The following is a 20,659-nucleotide window of genomic DNA, read 5'->3' as shown; positions in this document are numbered from 1 at the left end:
TTAAGTGCTGCAAAGTGCCCCCGGAGAAGCGCGTGAAAGGCGCGGCCCTTCGCTGCCGAAGACCAACCAAGACCATCATCCTGCACAGTGACGGTCTTCGTTTGTCAGTCGGTTGATGTGTTAAAGTGTAATAATGCACAGGGCTGGAGGCTCCAGTTGTATCTTCGGCAGACTAAAGGTTGTATTTTCTAATCTTAATGGATCACTTTAAGTAAAAGTCAGTTGCTACTTTTGACAGAAAGAGAGTAAGTTGGATTCGATGCTGGATAATTACGGAGTACACACGACGTCAGAATGCCCACCCGCTGCAAATAAAAAATGGCAGAAAACAGCACAGCGGGAAGCTGTGTGTGCGGTCTAAGAACGGTGACAAGCCAGTCGTGTCTGCAGAGTGAAGTGACCAGCCTGCCACATGAGCTCACAATCTAGAGCAGGGGCCCACGTGCCAAATCCAGTCAGTTGCCTGTTTCTGGATGAACAGTGGGCTAACAAGGGTGTTCACACTTTTACTTCCATACTTCTGAAGGATTAAAAGAGAGGCGGAAAAATCAAAAGAATAATAGTTTGACCCACAAAAATCATACGAACCTCCAATTTCAGTGTGCTAAATAAAGATTAACTGGAACACAGCCACGCCAGTCACTCATGAATTGGCCATGGTGGGTTTCGTCACAGAGGCCGTATGGCCCGTGAAGCCCACCATATTTATTCTCTGGCCCTTTACACAGGAAGTGTGCAGGCCTCTGATCTAGAGTTAAAGGCACACATTTTGGTTCTCACTCTCCCCAACTGGGCACTTTGAGAGTAAAAGGACAGGAAGGGGATATGGGTGAGCTATTTTCTTCCTTTTATTAGTGTTTATTTATTATGACAGAGAGAGCGTGCATGCAAGCAAGAGCACGAGCAGGGGGAGGGGCAGAGAGAGGACAGACAGAATCCCAAGCAGGCTCCACACTGCCAGCAAGGAGCCCAACAGGGGGCTCGATCCCATGAACTGTGAGATCGTGACCCGAGCTGAAACCAAAGAGGTGGACGCCTACCTACTGGGCCACCCAGGCGCCCGAATTGGTGAGTTGTTCTTTCACGATGTCTTAATTTATATACGTGTCATGGGTAACGTCACTTTTTTGTTCTAAACTGAACCTCTTTGTCTCTCAAAGTTTTAAATATTTTACCCATCCCACCTGTTTTAGCTCATAGTCTCAAAGATAACTATCCAGTTACCCCAAACCTCAAATGCACATTGGCTTTAGTTTAAAAAAAATAAACTAAAAAAAAAAAAAAACTAAATAGGACAGTGTTGTGTTACACTGAAGCCCTCAAAAATTGATTTGTGTCAACAAATTCATCAGAGGTGAATACGTTTATTCAGAAACTGATGATTTTGATGCATTACAAGATAATTATATTCTCATAGTCACTTGGACAGAAGCCAAGGCGTTTCCTTCTCAAATAAATTGGGAATTGTTTTTTAAATAAGATACATGAATGAATTAAAGGGCAAATGTGTTATTTTAGCCCAAAAGGAAAATGAGTTTTTCGAAAGATGCTCGACAAATGTCTTTCTCTCTTTCGACCCAAATACTCCACTTTAAAGAAAAAAATAAATACAAGTATCATCCCCCATCTCCGTGAACGGCACCTCCTCCATCTACACAGTTGCTCAAAAAAGAAATCTGGGACCCCGACAGCACCAGTCTGCCGACCCCCTCCCCACATTATCTGTCAAAGGCATCTACTTCCTGTCCTCCCCTGCCGGTACCCTGGACCTGCCACCACCCTATCCCCTCCAGACAACTGTCACCGTTTCCTGTGGAGTCCCTGCATGGATACTCTGGGTTCCCTGCCATCCCTCTTCCACAGAGCGGCCAGAGCAGGAGAAAAAACATCTATTCTAAATGCCCTGATCCATACTGCTTCCTTGCCGAAAACGCTTCAACAGCTTCCCATCACGGGTGGGGAGAAGAGCCCATCTCCACAGCCTACTACAGGCTCTCTAACCTCGCCAGCTGCCTCCAGCCACGCTGGCCACCTTCCAGAAGGCTCCTCTCCCACCCCTCTGGGCCTTGGAACACACCATTCCTGCTGTCTGGGAAGCCTCACTTAGCTAACTGTTAGTCCTCCCGGGTCTCAGTGACCCAGTGAGGGATCTCTCTGGGCCCCGGCCCCCTTCCCTGCACACCTACTGGAACTTACTACCACAAGTTACTCAGCTCGAGCCTGTCTCCCCAGGAAGACGAAAGCCCCATCTCCGTCTTGCTAGTTTGGTTCACTGTTACACACCCAGCCTTTATCACAGGGTCTCACCCCGAGTAGTTGCCCAAAAATGTTTATGAAAGAAAAGGAGGAAGGGCGTGAATCCAAAATGATTTTCTGAGCTCTAGCGCAATAGGGACAGAAGTACCGGGTTCCACTGGCGATGTACTTCCTTGTCTCCCAGTTGCCACAGAACCTCTGACTTTGACCCCCACCTGTCTACAGAAAATGTCACCGTAGCCTCCTCAGTGACCAAGCCAATGCACTGTGCTTTCAGGGCTCAGCTCTGGGGCCTCCCTGACCATCAGGTACCACCGCATACTTAAACCCCGTTGCCTGGATCTTCCCGAGGCCGCCCCTCAAACGCCAGCGTTCCATTTTTGGTCTACTGTTACCTGCTCTTACACATCTAAGTTGCTGGCGGCCGCCTGGCCCCGTCTCCCCGAATTACCATCTATCCGGGCACCTAGTGAAGAGCTCCACCTAGTGGTCCTACAGATCCAGAGGCCACGACTGAACCCTTGTCACCTGAGGGGCTCCTCTGCCCTGCCCACAGCCATCCTGCTTCTCAAACTGTGAACCCCTAAATACTTTTCCAACCTGTCCCTGATTTCCCTGTAAGGTGAGCCCTCAGCAAGTCTGTTTTCAAGCCACCTGTGCCCCAGTCTTGTCCCCTTCACAGCCACCCTCCACCACGGCAGCCAGAGTGCCTCAGTGAATATGAAAACCTAACCCGTGTCACCCTCCATGCTCAAAATCGATCACTGGCCGTCAGACCCCTGGTAGAGAGAACCCCGTTCTTCCAGTGGGAGTGTGAAGACGTCCTCTGAGATCTGCCCCTCCGGCCTCGTCACTCTCCTCGTCCTGCCCAGACACACGAAGCCTTTGCTCGCGTTGCCTCTCCCCTGGGAGACCCTGCCCCGCTCCGTTCAAGCCACGGTTCAGTGAGCATTGCTGCTGTCTCAGACACAGATGGTGGCAGCCCAGGCTAGACATTCCACGCAGGGGAGACAAGGACCCGATGTCTGACTCCAGGGTTCTCTGTACTACGGTGCATCACTACAGGATAGAACTGCACAAATTCAACCACCGGATGTCCCCTCACGTGCTCACGGTAGGTACAACAAAGGAGGAAGAACTCTGACAGCGACCGGAAGCATCTTATGACAAACTTTTCCCAAGCACCTGTACTATCTTCCAAAGTCCTCAAGAGTTAAGCAATGGAAGGTCTTGGAGATGTGGAGTCAGACATGAGAGATCTTCTTCTAACTTAGACCCATTTTAACTTCGAAGCAAAACAATTTTCCTTAAGTATCTAAATAGAAGTACCTTTAGTTTATAAAACTTAGCACTAACCTTTTTGGATTTTTTTTTTTTTTTCATTTTATTTTAGAGACAGAAGAGAGTGGGGAAGCGGGGCAGAGACAGAGAATCCCAAGCAGGCTCCAGGCTCAGCACGAAACCCCATGCGGGGCTCGATCCCATGACCCCAGGATCATGACCTGAGCCAACATCAAGAGTCAGACGCTCAACTGGCTGAGCCCCCCAGGCGGCCCAGCACTAATATAAGAATGCCAGCCTGGATTTCTCGCAGGTGTCTAAAACCCAATGTGGATCCTTGGCAGAAACACACAGTCAGATTAAAGGTAATTCTGTTCTCCCATGGCTGCGAACGTCCACACTGGTACTTCCAAAAACAAACACAATGACCTTACCCTGTTGCAATGATGTCAGCCAGCTGAGGTGTGTTAGGCGCAATTTTGATGGTGACAGTTTCAAAGTACAGGTGCTCTTTCTGAGCGTGGATGGTGTATGTCCCAGTCGTGATGTTCTCCAGGCGGAATGAGCCATCGGCTTTTGTTTTGACTATAAAACAAGAACATGCAAAAGAAGATGAGCCAAAAACAACCGTATGTCCGCTCCGTCTCCACGAGAATGCTTGAGACAAAAAGCTGGCATGTTTCACAGTCTTTAAGATGGTTTCCTTTCCATTTCTCTCTGTGACCAAAAACCAGCCCTGGCAAACAGTCCCGGGGGGCAACGCATCTGCTGACCTTTGATCTGGTTATTCAGAGTGACCACTGCCTCCGGAACACCTTCTCCTTCGGGTCCATTCAAGACCCTCCCGGTGACTGAGAATCCCATGACGTGGAACACGGGCTGGAAGATGAAGAACAAGGTCTGCAGGTGCCTGAGCGCAAGAGCCTCCCTGGTTCACTCACGCCACCAGTCAGCGATGCCACCGCTCAGCTCAGCCGCCCATGTGGGAGCCCCGTGTGCCAGCCAGGCCCCTCCCGGCCCCCCAACTCACGCTGCTCCCACACCGCTGCGCTTTCCCCGGGGTCCACCTGCTTTCTTACATTCCCAACATGTTGATGTCTGTCAAATAACTGGATGACAGAGATCTAGGAGTTTACTCCTCCAGTTAAAGCTCACGGAGTCAAACTTGAGAGAGCCCCCCACCCTTGCTCCCAGCTACCTCCTCCCCTCCAAATGCCCCCTGTTCCGCTGAACCGCACCACCCTCCAGTCTCCCAACCTCAAGCCCCAGCGTACCTGGGACCCCTCCCCACACTCTGACACCTATCTGTTCTCTGTATCCCACCCCCGCCAGTCTCTTCGCACCACAACCCGGATTCATGGCCTTGTTGCCTCCACCTGGGCCACCTTCCTCATTTGCCATACCCCATGCTTGGTTTACACGTGTCTGTGCCCCTGCTCGTGAGTGCCATGGCTTTGCTCTCCCTGGAGTCGCTCTGTTCCAGCCCCCCTGATCTCTGGGGCCTCAAGCTGACCACATTTGGGCACGGCAGGCACGCCTCACGTGGGCCTGTTACACCAGCTGCTCTCTCGGCCTGGATCACTCTTTCCCACACGTGGAGATCGGGGCGGAGGCCTCTCCTTCTTACCACTCAGGTTTGGGCTCAAACCATTAGCACCTCTGTCCAAGAGGCCTTACCTGACTGTCCATCCCATCTCAGGGGCCCTGCCTCCTGCCAGGGCCGGTCACCATCTATCACGCTAAACTGTTTTATTAGCTTCGTCAGATTTTTACCACTATCTGAAGTGACCCTGTTTGATTTCTTATTGTTTGTCCACCTCTTATTGAATGCAAGCTCCATGAACATAGGGACCTTTTCTTAGCTGGTATACAGTAGGCACTCAATAAATCGCTCCTGAATGAATGAAGGCACGCATGCATGCATACATACAAGAGCGTTTGAGAGAATTTCAAATAAAATGGCTTTTTTAAAATTCAGGAAGCCCCTCTTGATCCTTCCAACAAGATGTGGTTTATCCACATACTGATCCCTATATTCACCCAACAGCTACTTGTATGAGACACCTACTATGTGCCAGGCACTAAATCACAGTAGGAAGAAAGAATGACGCTCTGATGGCTCCTGACCTCATGCAGCTCACAGGCCGCACCCTGAAATTTTATTCATGTGTTCAAAAACTTGCATTTGGTTGAGATCTGGGAATGTCCTTCCCCGCTCACCTGCCCCATCCTTCTCTGCCAGCCCCCTGAAGCAAAAGCAAGGACATCTCCTCACCTCCTGCCTACTCCGGCGTGCACAAAACAGTCAAGTGCTTTACAGAATCTTAAAAAGCAGTCAGAACCCCACTGAGCATGTGACCTAAAAGCTAGCTCCTACCAATTTAAGCTACTTTAACATAGTACTTTCAAATGTAACATTAAAAGAAAGTGATTAAAATCTAATTTTTTCAATAACTGTAACACTGGGAGGTCCGTTTTTGGAGACTACTATTTTCTTTGGGGATCTGCTCTATCTAGCAAATTTTCTACAGTAACCATTATCTACTTCTGTAATTAAAGATAAAATGTGATGCAAAACACATTTACCACCTATTTTAGGATCTAGGGAGTTTGTCACCTCTCACTCACCCCCTCCCTGCAGCCCACACTCTCAGCTCCCACCTGGTTCATGGCCACAGCCTCCTAACTAACCCCTCCCTCACTTCCACCTTGCCCCTTGCAACCTCTCCTCAACATGACAGGCTGAGGAATCACACCTCCCCTCTGCTCAGAACCTCAGTGGCCCGCCAGGTCCTGTGCTATCTGCCCCGTCGTCTCTCCCTTCCCCACGCCCTCCATCCCAGCCACCCCGGCCTCCTTGGGGTTCCTCAAACCCTCCAGGCACACTTCGGCCTCAGGACCTTTGCACCTGCCACTCCCTCCGTCTCAAACACTTCCCACCCTGACTCTTTCCCCTCAGGTTGTTGCTCAAACACCACCCTCACGGTGAGGACTTTCAAGGGCACCCTGGAAGACCCCAACCCGTCTCAGTGTGTCACCTCCTTCCTTGCTTCATTCTTCTACACAACACTTATCACCTTCTGATACACTAGTGAATTTACCTATCGGAGCCACTGACGTCTGAAAGAACAGATTTTTGTGTCTCGTTAGGTCCCCACTGTACCCCCATCCCTGTGATAGTACCTGAATCGTCTGGCACTGGCACGCACTAAATACATCTCATGGCACAAAGTAGCTATAACTCAGGCTCCAATTTTCTCAGATGAGGAAATTACTGAGAGTGGATCCCAGGCTGAACTGGAACAGAGCACAAGATTCTGTTTTTCCCAGCAGCCTAGCCCTTATAGATAAAATACTGGTTGTTTATTCTTAAACACGTTTGCAAGGCCTGTGCCCAGGGTGGGCAACTTGGACACCTGTCCCTCCAGACGGCAGGCAGGTCTTACCTCAATTTTCAGGCTGTCGTGTTCCACTGTAAAGTCACGTCTAGAAGGAGCAACATCAAAGGTGATCCTCTCTCCTCTATAGAAGGGGATCTAGAAGGAAGGGTCTGTTCATTACCAAGGGCCAACAACAAGATTCAACCATCAATATTAATAACTGACCCAACAGGCCACAAATGACAAGGGGTTTGAGGCGAGCTGAGAGACAAAATATTAATCCTGTTGCCGATCTTAAAAGAGGAAGGCCCAAACTTTTTCCAGCTATTTATTACCAAAGGGTCAGAATCTCGTCTTAAATAATTACACTACGTAAAATGGTCATGAAACTGCAGGTCAATCATTTATTCCTTTTAACACCCAAATGGCATTGATTCTTGCTGCGTTGTAAGAGTCCCATACATTCACAGATGCAAATCTCCTCCACTCACCACAGTGTAGTCCCCACTTGGCAAGGAATAGAAGGAGAAGGAGCCATCTTCTTTGGAGACCACAAAGCACAAATACACCAGACTCTCGTCTTGGGGCTGGAAGCCAGGCACTGGTGAGATGTTGCAGCCCAGGACATCCTGTGCCAAGGGTGGGGGGAGGGAGGGTGAAAATGACTTCCTTTTCCACTTATGTGCTCTGATCATCAGCAAATGGCCATGCTACTGGAAATTTTTTCTAAGTTTTATGTCACGAGATACGTATTTCTGAAATCCAGGGCATAGTACTGGAGATAAAAGGAACACGGACTTTTTTACACTCAAGGTGAGAAGTTAAAAATTGGCACAGTCTCCTTGGAAAAAAATGACATGACTGTCTTCATCTATGACAGGTCACCACTCTCAACAAGAAAATGGAGCGCAGGAAGACGAAGTGGCTGGCCCACACAGCCAGCAAGAGGCAGGGTGGGGACTGGTCTGCACCTGGGTCGGACTGATTTCAGGGCCTGTGCACTTTCTGACATAGTCCACTCCTATCAAAGCCACTCAGCTTCTAGGGAGTCAACCAAGAAACACAGTGTTCTTAAACGTTGAAACAATACACCCACCTTGAGCTACATTTTCAGCAGTGTATTCTTGGTCTGTAAGCCCGCAGCCCCGCCCACAAGTTTGTCTGTTCTCCACTTTTCTTTACTTACCTCTTTGGATACTACAGATGAGAAGAGAAGGAACTTCACCCCTTTCATGGGCTCCCCGTCGCTGCGGACTGACCCAGACACATTGTAGCCGGCTACGATGAGGGGGCTGGCGGCGTGGGCGTTGGAATTGGTCACCCGCACGGTGGTGCTCGCCTATGGAAGAGGGGAGTTTACCTTCCCAAGCAACAACCTCTCAGGATGTTCAACAACAGGAAGACGTGCTTCAGCTAAAACAGTAACAGGGGGCACCTGGGTGGCCCAGCCAGTTAAGCCTCAGGACTCCTGGTTTCGGCCCAGGTTGTGATCTCACATTTTGTGAGTCTGAGCCCCGCATCAGGCTCCATGCTGACAGCACAGAGCCTGGTTGGGATTCTCTGTCTCCCTCTCTCTCTGCCCCTTCCCTACTTGCTATCTCTCTACTGCGCTCAAAAGAATGATTTCCTTGGCATGGTAACACTTTACTTTTTCACATTTTTCCACCTTCCAAATTGTCCACCTCTGTTATCACTCCTGCTACCATGCTGTTCTATCTGCTCCAATTTTTTTAAATGAGCATGCTTTACTTTTTTTTCCGTATTTAATGGTGCAGATGCATGCATTTTTAAAGCCGTCTGCCAAAGCACAGTTTACACGGAGAAAACACACGCGTTGAAGGTGTACAGCACAGTGATTTTTCACAAACTGAACACACCCTGTGACTAGCACCCACCAACAGAATGGAACCAGCACCCAGAAGCCTCCTCACGCTCATTTCCAAGGCACTACCCCCCAAGGGCACTCATTATCCTGATGTTTAGCAGCATGCCCTACTTTGAAACACAATTTTATATTAATAAACTCAAATTCCTTTATGCATACAATTAACAATGTAAGCCTTAAAATTTATCCTAATCAGAATGTATAAGCCATGAGTTGTTTTGTTTTGTTTTGTTTTGTTTTAAGCCATGAGTTTTAAACAAAACCTTTTTAAAACCCTGAAAACTGGCAGGCGTGAACAGTATACAGAGAAGTCTAGGTGTGAAACCCTACTATCTGTTATACATGCATAAAACCTTTTCAATAAAAACAGAAATAATGATTCTGATGGTTCTTTTGCAAGAATGAGACACAGTCTCGGGGCACATGGGTGGCTCAGTTGGCTAAGCGTCCAACTTCGGCTCAGGTCATGATCTGATGGTTCATGGCTTCGAGCCCCGAGTCAGGCTCTGTGCAGACAGCTCAGAGTCTGGATCTTGCTTCAGATTCTGTGTCTCCCTCTCTCTCTCTGCCCCTCCTCCACTCAGGCTCTGTCTGTCTCTCAAAAATAAATAAATGTTAAAGAAAAAAGAATTAAAAAAAAAATGAGACACAGTCTCAAAACTAGCATAAAAGTTAACATGATGAAATGTCCTTTAGATCTTTCTTCAATTTGTTTTTCCACAGATTACAAAAGCTCACCTTGTCTGTTTCTTCCTTTTTTTGATCTTTTACTACGAACGATTTCCATCAAACAAAAAGATATGAAGACTACCCTAAAGAACACCTATATATACACTCTAACCAGCCGAAGAAATAAAAGCAGAAATAAAATTCAGGACCCTTGCGTACCTCCAAATCCCCCACCTGCCTCCCTCTATGGATGTCAATGTCACCACGGACTTGGTGTCTGCCATTCCCAAGCACAGCTTCATGCTTTGTCTACATAGGAAGTACCCTGAATGTTTGTCACGACTATCTAAACAATACTGTTTCCTTACCTTCAGCTACTTGCCGTTTTCCCTCAACTTTATGTTTTTTTTTTACTTTATGGTTTTTTTTTAACGTTTATTTTTGAGAGAGAGAGAAAGAGAGAGCAAGCAGGGGAGGGGCAGAGAGAGAGGGAGACACAGAATCCAAAGCAGGCTCCAGGCTCTCAGCTGTTAGCACAGAGCCCAACGCGGGGCTCAAACTCACAGACCGCGAGATCATGACCTGAGCCGAAGTTGGATGCTTCAACAAACTGAGCCTCCCGGGAGCCCCAAACTTTATGTTTCTAAATGTACTCCTATTGATCTACGTAGCTCTGGTTCATTCATTTTTGCCGTCCAACAGAATTCTACTGTGTGATGAAACCACTCTCCACCTAAAGGACATCAAGGTTGCTTACGATATTTTGCTATTACAAGCAAAATTGCAATAAACATTCTTTTATATTCTCCTTGGGCACACGTACAACAGGTTTCTAAAATGTTAAGTGTATTTATAGATTGCTCTTTCAGGCTGGAAAAAGAACAACAAATAAATCTAATCGGGTCCTTCTGGTGTTGATTCAGCTTAAAATAGCTACAGTTAATAACAGACCTATTTCACAGAAGGAAGGCAATATTGTCACCTAAAACCAAAAGCAACATAAGCAACATCTGCTACACTGAGTTTTATCTTATAAATACCACCAAACCAATCAGTAGCACTGTCATTTTTCATCTACTTCCAGAAAAACCATAAACCCATTTCATACCTTGAACTGAAATCCGTACGTTTGTCCCCAAACCAGAACACTGCTGGCACAGCTATCAACATAAATGAAATACTCACCTCCTTCAATGCCCAGGTTGGATGAGTTGCAAGAATTTCATAATCTCCAGGAAGAACTTTAAAAAATGCAAACCTAAGACATACAAAGAGCCAATAAACTTTCTTTCAAAACAACCCAAATATACTAATTTATGACTAGTATTGGAAGCACTAGAAAATAATGTTCGAATTATCACAAACTGGCCATTAGCTGGTTAAATGAGCATAAACAAAATTCAATCCTTCACTGTACAAATCACATCAGGGAGCACTTATTACTTCCTGTATATAAAAACAGGTGTTGGGGCGCCTGGGTGGCGCAGTCGGTTAGGCGTCCGACTTCAGCCAGGTCACGATCTCGCGGTCCGGGAGTTCGAGCCCCGCGTCGGGCTCTGGGCTGATGGCTCGGAGCCTGGAGCCTGTTTCCGATTCTGTGTCTCCCTCTCTCTCTGCCCCTCCCCCGTTCATGCTCTGTCTCTCTCTGTCCCAAAAATAAATAAACGTTGAAAAAAAAATTAAAAAAAAAAAAAAAAAACAGGTGTTCTGTGGGCTGACAGGAAGGAGGTTTTAGGTTTCTCCTACACCCCAAGGATTTCTGACCTGAGAACGAGTCACTGTGGCTTTAGCCAGGGATCAGTCACAGAACTTGCAAGTGCATTTCGACAGAGGCGTTAGGCATGAATAGGCATAGAGAAGGGAAGGGGTGCCAAAGGAACAGAAGTGGGAAGGGAGGAGTCCTGTGTAAAGAAGAGAGAACAGATCCGACAGGCTGAGGCCATCGCTAACACAAGATGATGCTGATGACACTGGTAGGGCAAATGACAGCAAGCTTCGAATCCTGTGCCGGAGAGTTTAGATGTGTTAGCAGAAACAGAGTAAAAGGCGTTCCGGGCTCTTGCACAAACTACTGTGATGAAATCAGATGCTGACAAAGACCAGTTAGGTAGCTGTAGACAAACCAGCCCCAGAGTGACAGGAGATGAGGCTGGGAAGGCCACCAACAGGATTCTGACATATTTAACCCTTTCAAAGCGCAAAGCCCAGACGACGAGAGGGCTAACTCTAGTGAAATGGACGATCAAAAATCCACCTAATTTCTTCTCCTGTGGTGTCATTTTGCTACTTTGCTACAGTAACATGGAAATGACTACTGGATTTTGCAATTAGTGAGATTGAACCTCTACTTCTGCAGGGTAAGATCACTGTTTTAGATAAGTGCAGAGGAATGAGATTCAACAAGTTCAGGTCACTTTTCCCAGAGAGGTCAAAAGCAAACTACTACTAGTCTAGAGAAAATGGAAGCCCCGCGTCCCCCAGCAGGCTTCAATCAAGTAGAAGTAAACGTTATCCCCAGACTGAAAAATAATTTCGACAACCCTCATTTAGAAACTGGATAGCTTACCGACAGACTCATTATCAACTTCTAATTTGCAGTTAAGTTGGTTTTGTATACTGAAGGAGTAATGATTTGAATGCTTTCAAAATTATCAGTTGGAACTATTCTGAATTAATCTTGGCACATCTGTTAACACTTACAACTTGACGACATAGATCCATTAAATAAATGGCTTTAAATCTGACTCAACAAGGTTAATTTAAATAGTTGTTGCTTCTAACTACAAAATAATTTTCATGTAATTGTGATGAAATGATTTTTTAAAAATCGTAATAGAGCAAATCTATATGGAGCTAACACGATTAAGCATGTATTCCACACCAGGCAGTTTGAAATAAAAATATTAATTTAATCTTCCTAATAACCTTGGGAGGTGGGCTCCACCACCACCGTCACTTATAAATGAGAAAACTAAGGCCCAAAGGCATTAAGTAACTTGTCTGGGACCAAATCCAGTAAGTGGGAGAACAAGGACCCAAACCCAGGTTTTCAGGTTCCAGAGCCAGCCCCAGCTGTTAAATGAAGGCCTACTACGTGCCAGGCACTGCCGGAGGGACTGTAGAGACCTTAACTCATCTCCTCAGTGCTGGAGGAGAGAAGTCAGATGACTTCTTTCACAGACAAAGGGTTTGAACTTGCCTGAAGAGTCCAAACCAGGATTTAAACCCAGGACTCCCTATACCTGAAGCTCCTCCAGCCCCAGTAACAGCACCCCCTCTCCGTGAGGCAGGATGACACGGGCACAACTCACTTTCCACCAGGCTGGGTCACGGTGGACTGGATCTTCGCTTCGGTCCCCGTGTTTCTCAGAGACACCTGAACTCCTGCGGGGCCCAGGGGCTGCCCTTTGCTGAGAACCTGGCGAGGAGAAGGAGGTCAGGACTGAAGCCAGGTGCAAAGCTCTCTCCACTCAGGAGAACTGCCCGGCCCGTTCATGTCCCCCCTCATGGAGCTTATATCCTTCCTGGGGGCAAGACTCCTTTACAAAGATTAGACAGATCACGGAGACCCTTCCCAAGGAGAGCTGAGGGGCTGAGAGAGGGAGTAGTAACAGGGAAATAATACTTTGTTTCACTGAACCTAAGACACCATCAGCCAAAGAGACACCATTATTCTACAATCTCTACAGAGAAAGAAAACAATATCCATGATCCTCCTCCCTAGCAAGAAATTCACACATGAAACCAGGACCCCCTCGCCTCATCCAAGGGTGAGCGCCTCACTCTCGGTGTAAAGGTAAAGGAGAAATGAACCCGCCAGGAAGACAAGGACAGCAAAGAAATCTGCACGTGTCAACCTTGGTGCCGGATGGAGGGAGAAAAAAAAACTCCCCTGAGAATCTGAGCTCGAAGCTGCCATTCGCACAGGTTAGCACTCTAAATTCACACGACCAGGGGGGCCCAGAGAACTCTCAGGGAATCCAGTTTACTGAGACAGCCCCTGGGGGAAGGGGCCAAAGCAAACGCAAATCCTGTCTGGAAGAGGCCGGCTTGGATTTCCCTCAGTGAGGACAAGATGCCACCCAGCCTGGGGCCTCCGTTCTTCCTGTCCTCACCCCTACGAAAGGCCAGCCCTAGCAGTTATTCGCCAGCAGCCTTTACAGGGGAATGGCCTGGCATTCCCTCGCAAGCACCCTTGTGGAAGAATGATAGGGAACCTAGATCTGACCCTGAAAAACACCCACTACCTTGTACATGAAATTCCACCCTCCCAAAGCCTACCTATGGGTCCCGTGTGGGCTTACTCGCCCCATTTAAAGCAGGTTAATAGAAGACGCAGTATATAATACGGAGCAACCATTAAAAAGAACAATCTTCCAGAGCCAAACCTTTCCATTCACAGAGAACCCCGTGAACACAAAGTTGATGTCCCCGCCCTTTGTGCAGATGTCGCTGACGCCGTCCACGTAGAGCTCCACGTTTGTTGGCTCTGAGAAGTGAAGGTGGGAGGGGAGGGAACAAACAGGATACGAGACACAAGAACAAGTTTAGTGCTGAGGTAAGGTGAATGTGCCCGGGCAAAACACCCCTTACCAGTTAACTTTCATTTGTTTTTGAGCACTTACTACGCGCTCAGGGTTAAAACTCCAAAGGTACCAGGAGGTATGAGGAAGATCTCCCCCCGACCTCTTCCCCAGACACCCAGGTTCCCACCCCAGGGTGAAACAGCATGTGCAGGATGATATGCTTTGATGACAGTCTTTCGGCTGAGCCGTATGTCAGAGCCTCAGTGACAATTCAGGACGCACCAAATCATTTCAGTTCCTGGATGCTTACCACAGACCAGACACGGAGCTAAGCGCGCATGTTCCTCACAACTACGTGAGCAGGGGGGTAAAAACGCCTCCAACTGATTATTAAACTGACACAAGGAAAGGTTAAAGGACCCCCCTCCCCAAAGTCACAGAGCTTGTGAGTGACAGAGCCCCAATTCAACCTGTAAAAGCCTGCCTCCAAACTGTCCCCTGACCAAGTGCGTGAGTGCAGCCATGGCAAAACGAGACGGGGAGCTCCAATGCCCACAGGAACCAAGCAGGGAGACAGGCCGCATGGGCCTAGGGTGAATGGAAAAGGGGAAGCCACTACTCACTTTGCACCAAATGCCAACTTTCTCACAAAAAAACGGAAACCTGGATTTTTATGTGCTATCTCCAGAATTTTCAGTATTAGCAACTAATTGATTTTGTCTAAAAAAACTGAAGAGGTCATCATAACAAGGGTTCAAGCTTTTAAAAGGTTAGGAAGAGGGGCACCCGGGTGGCTCAGTCGGTAAGTGTCCCACTTCAGCTCAGGTCTTGATCTTGCGGTCTGGGAGTTCAAGCCCTGCGTCGGGCTCTGTGCTGATGGCGTGGGGCCTGCTTGGGATTCTGTCTCCCTCTCTCTCTGCCCCTCCCCCGCACACATGTTCTCTCTTTCAAAATAAATAAATAAACTTACAAAAAAAAAAAAAGGTTAGGAAGAATGTAGAATGGTAAGTAGAGAAAAAAATGGGAAAATCAGGAGAATTTTGGGTAAAGAATTACACACACACACACACACGCACACACACACAGAAGATGCCAGTAAAAAATGCACAAAAGACTTAAACAGACACCTCACAAAAGAGGCTGTCAACATGGCCAATAAACACATATAAAAAGCATTTATCTCATTGACCGTGGAGCAAACATGAAACACCACCACATTACCACCAGCATGGCTAAAATGAATAAGAGTGACCATACCAAGTGCTGGGGAGACGACGAGGCACCTGGAACCCTGATCACTGCTGGTAGAGCAGAATTTGCCAAACCTGCTTGGATATTTGATAAGATCTACTACAGCTGCACATGTAAACGCACTGTCACCCAGCAAGTTCCCTTCTGGGGTATACCCAACAGAAATGCAAACATGCTAAAACGTGTACCAAAAGATATGAACAAGGACGTTCGCAGGAAGACTATATTTAGTGGCCAAAGTCAGCAGCCCATATGTCTGTCCACAGAAGGGGGTGAATCACCTTCTATTCACACGGTAATCAAATGAGTGAACAAAAGCTACAGGTAATACAGATGAACTTCTTTACCAATGTCAAGAGGAAGAAACCAGTTGGCAGGAGGGGAGGGGACTCAAACAAAACACTCCCACAGGGTGCTGAATCTGTAGCCTCTGCTTTAGTCCTATGCTGGGTTTCCTCCACCTCCGGCTTTCTGGAAGGCACAGGTCAGGTCCCCCCCAGCTACGAACTGGAAAAGAACTTTCCTCACAGAGCCACACTAGCTCTCGGCCATGTGAGCTGCACTTTACCCTTTGTGATGGCAGGGACTAAATTCTTCCTCCTCTAACTCAGGAGCAAGATGGCCTGAACCAACCAGCACCCCAGCCCCCCCCCTTCCCGAGCTACAGAAGAGGGATAAACACACATCCACTCTTGGAAGCCACGACAAAGCAGAGCCCTCTCTTCTTATCTCAACCCCATTCCGTTCCACATCTCCGGCTCTGATACAAGGCAGACACATCAGGAAAAGTTTTGAGCTTTTGTCTGTATGTGTGCAGAATGCTTTTAAGTATTTATTCCCTACTAATTATGTGCCAGCCTTTCTCAGCACGTACACACACTAGCCCATTAAATCTCCAAGACAGGCCATGAGGCAGCTACAACCCCTCCCCTGACCCCCTAGCGAGCCCTTTCCTGACCCCCTAGCGAGAAGACACCAACCCAGGGGGAAGTAACTTATCCAAGGTTGTCACAGAGCCAGTAAAGCCGAAGGATGCCAGATCTTGTGATCTTTTCTTTTTTTTAATGTTTTTATTTATTTTTGAGAGACCACAAGCGGGGAAGGGGCAGAGAGAAAGGGACAGAGGATCTGAAGCGGGCTCTGCGCTGACAGCCTGACAGCACAGAGCCTGATACGGGGCCTGAACTCACAAACTGAGATCATGACCTGAGATGAAGTCAGACGTTCAACCGACTGAGCCACCAAGGTGCCCCTCTTGTGATCTCTTAAGAGAAGTAGATCTGGATTTTCACGTGAAATCTCACGACGTTGAATATTTCAATCAAGTCACTAAAAATGCCCCAGGGGGCTAAGAAAGAAGCCATCCTAGGACAGGAAAAGAAGTCCCCACTCCTGACCTCTAGAAGTCATTCTGCTGCCACTTAATGAATGAAACTACAAAAGCAGAGCTTCCTGAGGCAGATTCAAGAAAGGACGCCTACTTTAAGAGAAATGACAGAAAACCTTAAGGTAGGTCCAAGATAAATCCAATTTACTCTAATATAACAAGCAGGTGGGGGGCGCCTGGATGGCTCAGTCAGTTAAACTTCTGACTTTGGTTTAGGTCATGATCTCGTGGTTCACGGGTTTGAGCCTTGCTTCGGGCTCTGTGCTGACAGCTCGTAGCCTGGAGTCTGCTTCAGATTCTGTGTCTCCCTCTTTCTCTGCCCCTCCCCCGCTCGTACTCTGTCTCTCAAAAGTATATAAAAAAGTGTATATATATATAGTAGCAAACAGGAAAAAGCCCTGTTCCACACTAGAAATGTATCCTTAATATTTTAACAGTGTACGCACTCCAACAATTTAAATTAATATTCAGCACACAATCTAATCTTTTACAGAGTATGTCTGGCTATTCAGTTAACTTACCAAAACTCCACCCTAGGGGAGGCTCGATCTTCAGAATGAAATCTCCCTAAAAGGGGGGAAAGAAAAGGTAGAGGAATGAAAACCAATGACCTTTCAATTAGTTTAATTTACTTCAGGGCTACCATTTAATCTAGCATTTTCATACCTGCAATGAAATTCCAAGTATAGGGGTGCCTGGGTGGCTCAGGTGGTTAAGCGTCCACCTCTTGATCTCAGCTCAGGTCAGATCTCACGGACCATGGGTTTGAGCCCCACATCAGGCTCTGTGCTTATAGCATGGAGCCTGCTCGGAATTCTCTCTCCCTCCCTCTGCCCCTACCCCACTCGTGCTCGCTCTCTCTCTCTCTCTCTCTCTCAAAATAAATAAACTTAAAAAAAAAAAAAGAAAAAGAAATTCCAAACATATACTGTGTCCTTCTAAGTCGCTGTGGGCTGTCTGGTTCCCTTCGGATGTGGTGGGCTGAAGCTGGCTGCCCAGAAGTCCCCATCCAACCAATCACGAGACACCACGTTAACGCCCATGGGAGAGTTCTAAAGGCGTTATGTTCAGCCACTCGCTGTCTTCTGATGCCAAACATACGACTAATGGAGTCTCCTATTAACCCCGCCTACATCCAAGGTTGCCAGGGTCATTGTGTATCTTTAGGAACAAAACTCGTTTCTTAAAACTAGATGTTACTCACACACCTTGCTTTCTTGAGAATGATACGAATAGTTAAAAACAAAACAAACAAACAAACAAAAAATGATTTTAAGACCAACCTATAGAAGTCAGCCCTACATACTGCAGTGAAAGATGTAATTTCAAGAATAGTGTTGTGTTATAATATTTTAAATTGGGAAAAGCCTCTACGCCTATCAATAGAGACACGGTTACATAAATTGACAGTTTTGATTTGATTCTGATGTGCTATGTGGCCATTAAAAATAAATCAGTAGACCTGTACACGCTGATGTTGAAAGTGTACCAAGATGTTACCATAGGGGAAAAAAATAAAAAATTGCAGAATAATTCCTGTTGTTTAGTTCCATCCGATATAAAAAAAAGCCAAAGCTATGTGTACACACTGACTATTTTTTGCAACTTCCTGTGAATCTACGTTTCTAAATAAAACGTTGAAATGGGAAGGGTAACGAGGGTGGGGTGTAAGTAGGTGTGGATACACGTCTATGCATACACGCACATATGTGGGCATCTTTAGAATTATAAAAAAATTTTTTTTCTTAATGTTTATTTACTTTTGAGAGAGAGAGAGCACGGTGGGGAGAGGCGGAGAGAGAGGGAGACACAGAATCGGAAACAGGCTGAAGGCTCTGAGCTGTCAGCACAGAGCCTGAATGCGGGGCTCGAACCCACGAAGTCTAAGATCATGACCTGAGCCGAAGTCAGACACGTAACTGACTGAGCCACCCAGGCGCCCCTTTATAATTATAATACAGAGAAAGCCGTCTCTTGGGATACACACCAAAACTTTTACCAGTGGTCATCACTACAGAGGGATGAGAAATTGGGGGGCAAATGGATAAATTTACTTCAAATACTTCTAAAGACCTTATTTTGTTGTTTCCCACAAAGCTCACAAATTCGAGTATCACTTGCACAGTTTTTTTTAAACAGTATTTTAAGCTGCTTGCAAATAAAGAGTTCTATTAAATCAGGGTTTCTGGATGTCGGCACTGCTGACGTTTGGTCTGTCCTGTGCAGCAGGTTCAGCTTCATTTCTGGCCTCTGCTCACTAGATAAAGACGCCCTCCCCCAACACCAGACAGGTGTCACAACCAAAAATGTCTCTAGACACTGGCAGATGTCCCTGCAGACACTGAGAACCACTGTTCGGTTTGTACTCAATCAACCCACTTTATAAATTGTCTCCCTCAAAATTTGGCCAGTACTGTAGATTCCACTTATAATTTACAAAAGAGACAAGCCTTTGCTCATGTGCCAAATAAAGCCTGCTCTGGTTAGGGCGGTCCTGGAGGCCACACCACTTCCGATCATAAACAACTATAGTAGTCTCTCTTACCTTATCATACAAGGGGATCATAAAGTAACCATTATTAGGGGCACAGTCTGTCTGGTATTTCAAAGTCCCGTGCTTGGTATACAACTTTATCTAGAAGGCAAGGAAAGAAGAAAAGTCATAATATCGCCTTTGAGGATTAGCTACATTACACCACAATGCATTTGGCCAATATGCATTTGCTGAGGACCTACTATGTGCTGTGATGAACACCAGGCACTAAGGTCAGAGACAAATAAGACAAAGTATCCACGAAATAGTGTAATTAGATATTTTTTAGGTTAGAAACCCTCTAAAGACTACCCTGCAAAGTCATATTTTTCAATACTTTTCAGTGTATTTTTAGCGGCTGTCTCTATGGATGTAAAACAAATTTTCTAATGTGCTATTAATAAGGTGCTTATTAAAATGCAATCCCCAAGCCCCACTTCTGTTTCTAAACTAGAAGGTCTTGGGTGGGGGGACAGGGATCTACATTCATCTCAAATGATTCCCAATATTTGCGAGTTAACACTCATCTAGGAATTTTTAATTTCCTCTTTTATTTTCATTCTTAGGCAAAAATAAATCAAAAGGCACTTAATGTATGTCTTTTCAAGGGATCTCTAAAGTTCTTGTATCCTGGGCATTTCCAAATACAATCTCTTAACCTTTTAAGACACTCAAGCAGCATCTGGGTTTTCCACATGCTGTGTGATAGTCATTTAACCTCCTGAGGTCCAGTTTCTTCATAAACACAAAAAGAGCCACTCCCCTTCGTGGTGATTATACAGACTCACATCAATGCATATTAAGCACCTGGCAGACAGCATGGCTCAAAAAAAAAAAAAAAGTGTTCTTATCGTTTTACTATATTACTATGTGGTAGTACTAACTTCTCTCTGCCTTTACTTTTCTCTTGGAGCCCCAGGAAACTCAGTAGCACAAAGCCTTGCAAGGCAGCTTCTGAACTGGTCTGTGCCCACACACTGGGAGGCAACCCAAGAGGTGGCACGGGCACCCAGCCATTGTCACTGGGTTGACTCATTAAACACCTGACTTAGGATCAAAACTGGCAGAGAAGCGAGAGACAGAGGGGTCTTGAAGGTGATAATTATTTTCTTTAGTTAATACATGGTGCTGGATTCTGCTTCTGTCTCAACACCCTCCTACAAGAACAAAAGCTGGGATTTGGAACAAGGCCAGGGCGACCCAGTGGAGTGTGGAATCTATTTTCTACCCCTCCCCAAACCCATTTCAGCAACCAGATTTGTAGAATATACTGGTTCATTCCTTCACCACAGCCCTTCAGCTGCCAGCAATGGACTGGCTCAAATGTGCTTTCAGTCAGCCTTTGGGGTCTTAATCCCCCCAAAGTCCCTTCTCTTTGCCAGCTCATAGCCTCTTCCTTTTTTTTCTCTCTCTCCAATCCCCTTCTGCCCCATCACAGTACCCTTCTAAGACAGAGGCCAGCCCTCCCTCAGGTCCCCTCCCATCTACCCT

At 46.6% G+C, this 20,659-nt stretch overlaps 1 protein-coding gene across 1 annotated transcript in view; it reads right to left on the bottom strand.

The window, feature by feature from the left end:
* The window catches only part of LOC115503841 (nodal modulator 1), a 56,549-nt gene that overhangs the window by 35,062 nt on the left and 828 nt on the right, over positions 1–20,659 (bottom strand). The window contains exons 2-11 of the mRNA XM_030300301.1: positions 19,181–19,270; positions 17,157–17,202; positions 13,860–13,960; positions 12,783–12,889; positions 10,657–10,729; positions 8,104–8,256; positions 7,409–7,546; positions 6,984–7,073; positions 4,311–4,416; positions 3,972–4,122 (exon numbers count right to left, since the gene is read on the bottom strand). Coding sequence (XP_030156161.1) covers positions 3,972–4,122; positions 4,311–4,416; positions 6,984–7,073; positions 7,409–7,546; positions 8,104–8,256; positions 10,657–10,729; positions 12,783–12,889; positions 13,860–13,960; positions 17,157–17,202; positions 19,181–19,270 — 1,055 coding nt within the window. The remainder of the gene's footprint in view (positions 1–3,971; positions 4,123–4,310; positions 4,417–6,983; positions 7,074–7,408; positions 7,547–8,103; positions 8,257–10,656; positions 10,730–12,782; positions 12,890–13,859; positions 13,961–17,156; positions 17,203–19,180; positions 19,271–20,659) is intronic.

Source organism: Lynx canadensis, chromosome E3 (assembly GCF_007474595.2).
Source record: "Lynx canadensis isolate LIC74 chromosome E3, mLynCan4.pri.v2, whole genome shotgun sequence".
In the NCBI taxonomy this organism is placed as follows: Eukaryota; Metazoa; Chordata; class Mammalia; order Carnivora; family Felidae; genus Lynx; species Lynx canadensis.
This window is presented reverse-complemented; position numbering and strand designations above follow the sequence as displayed.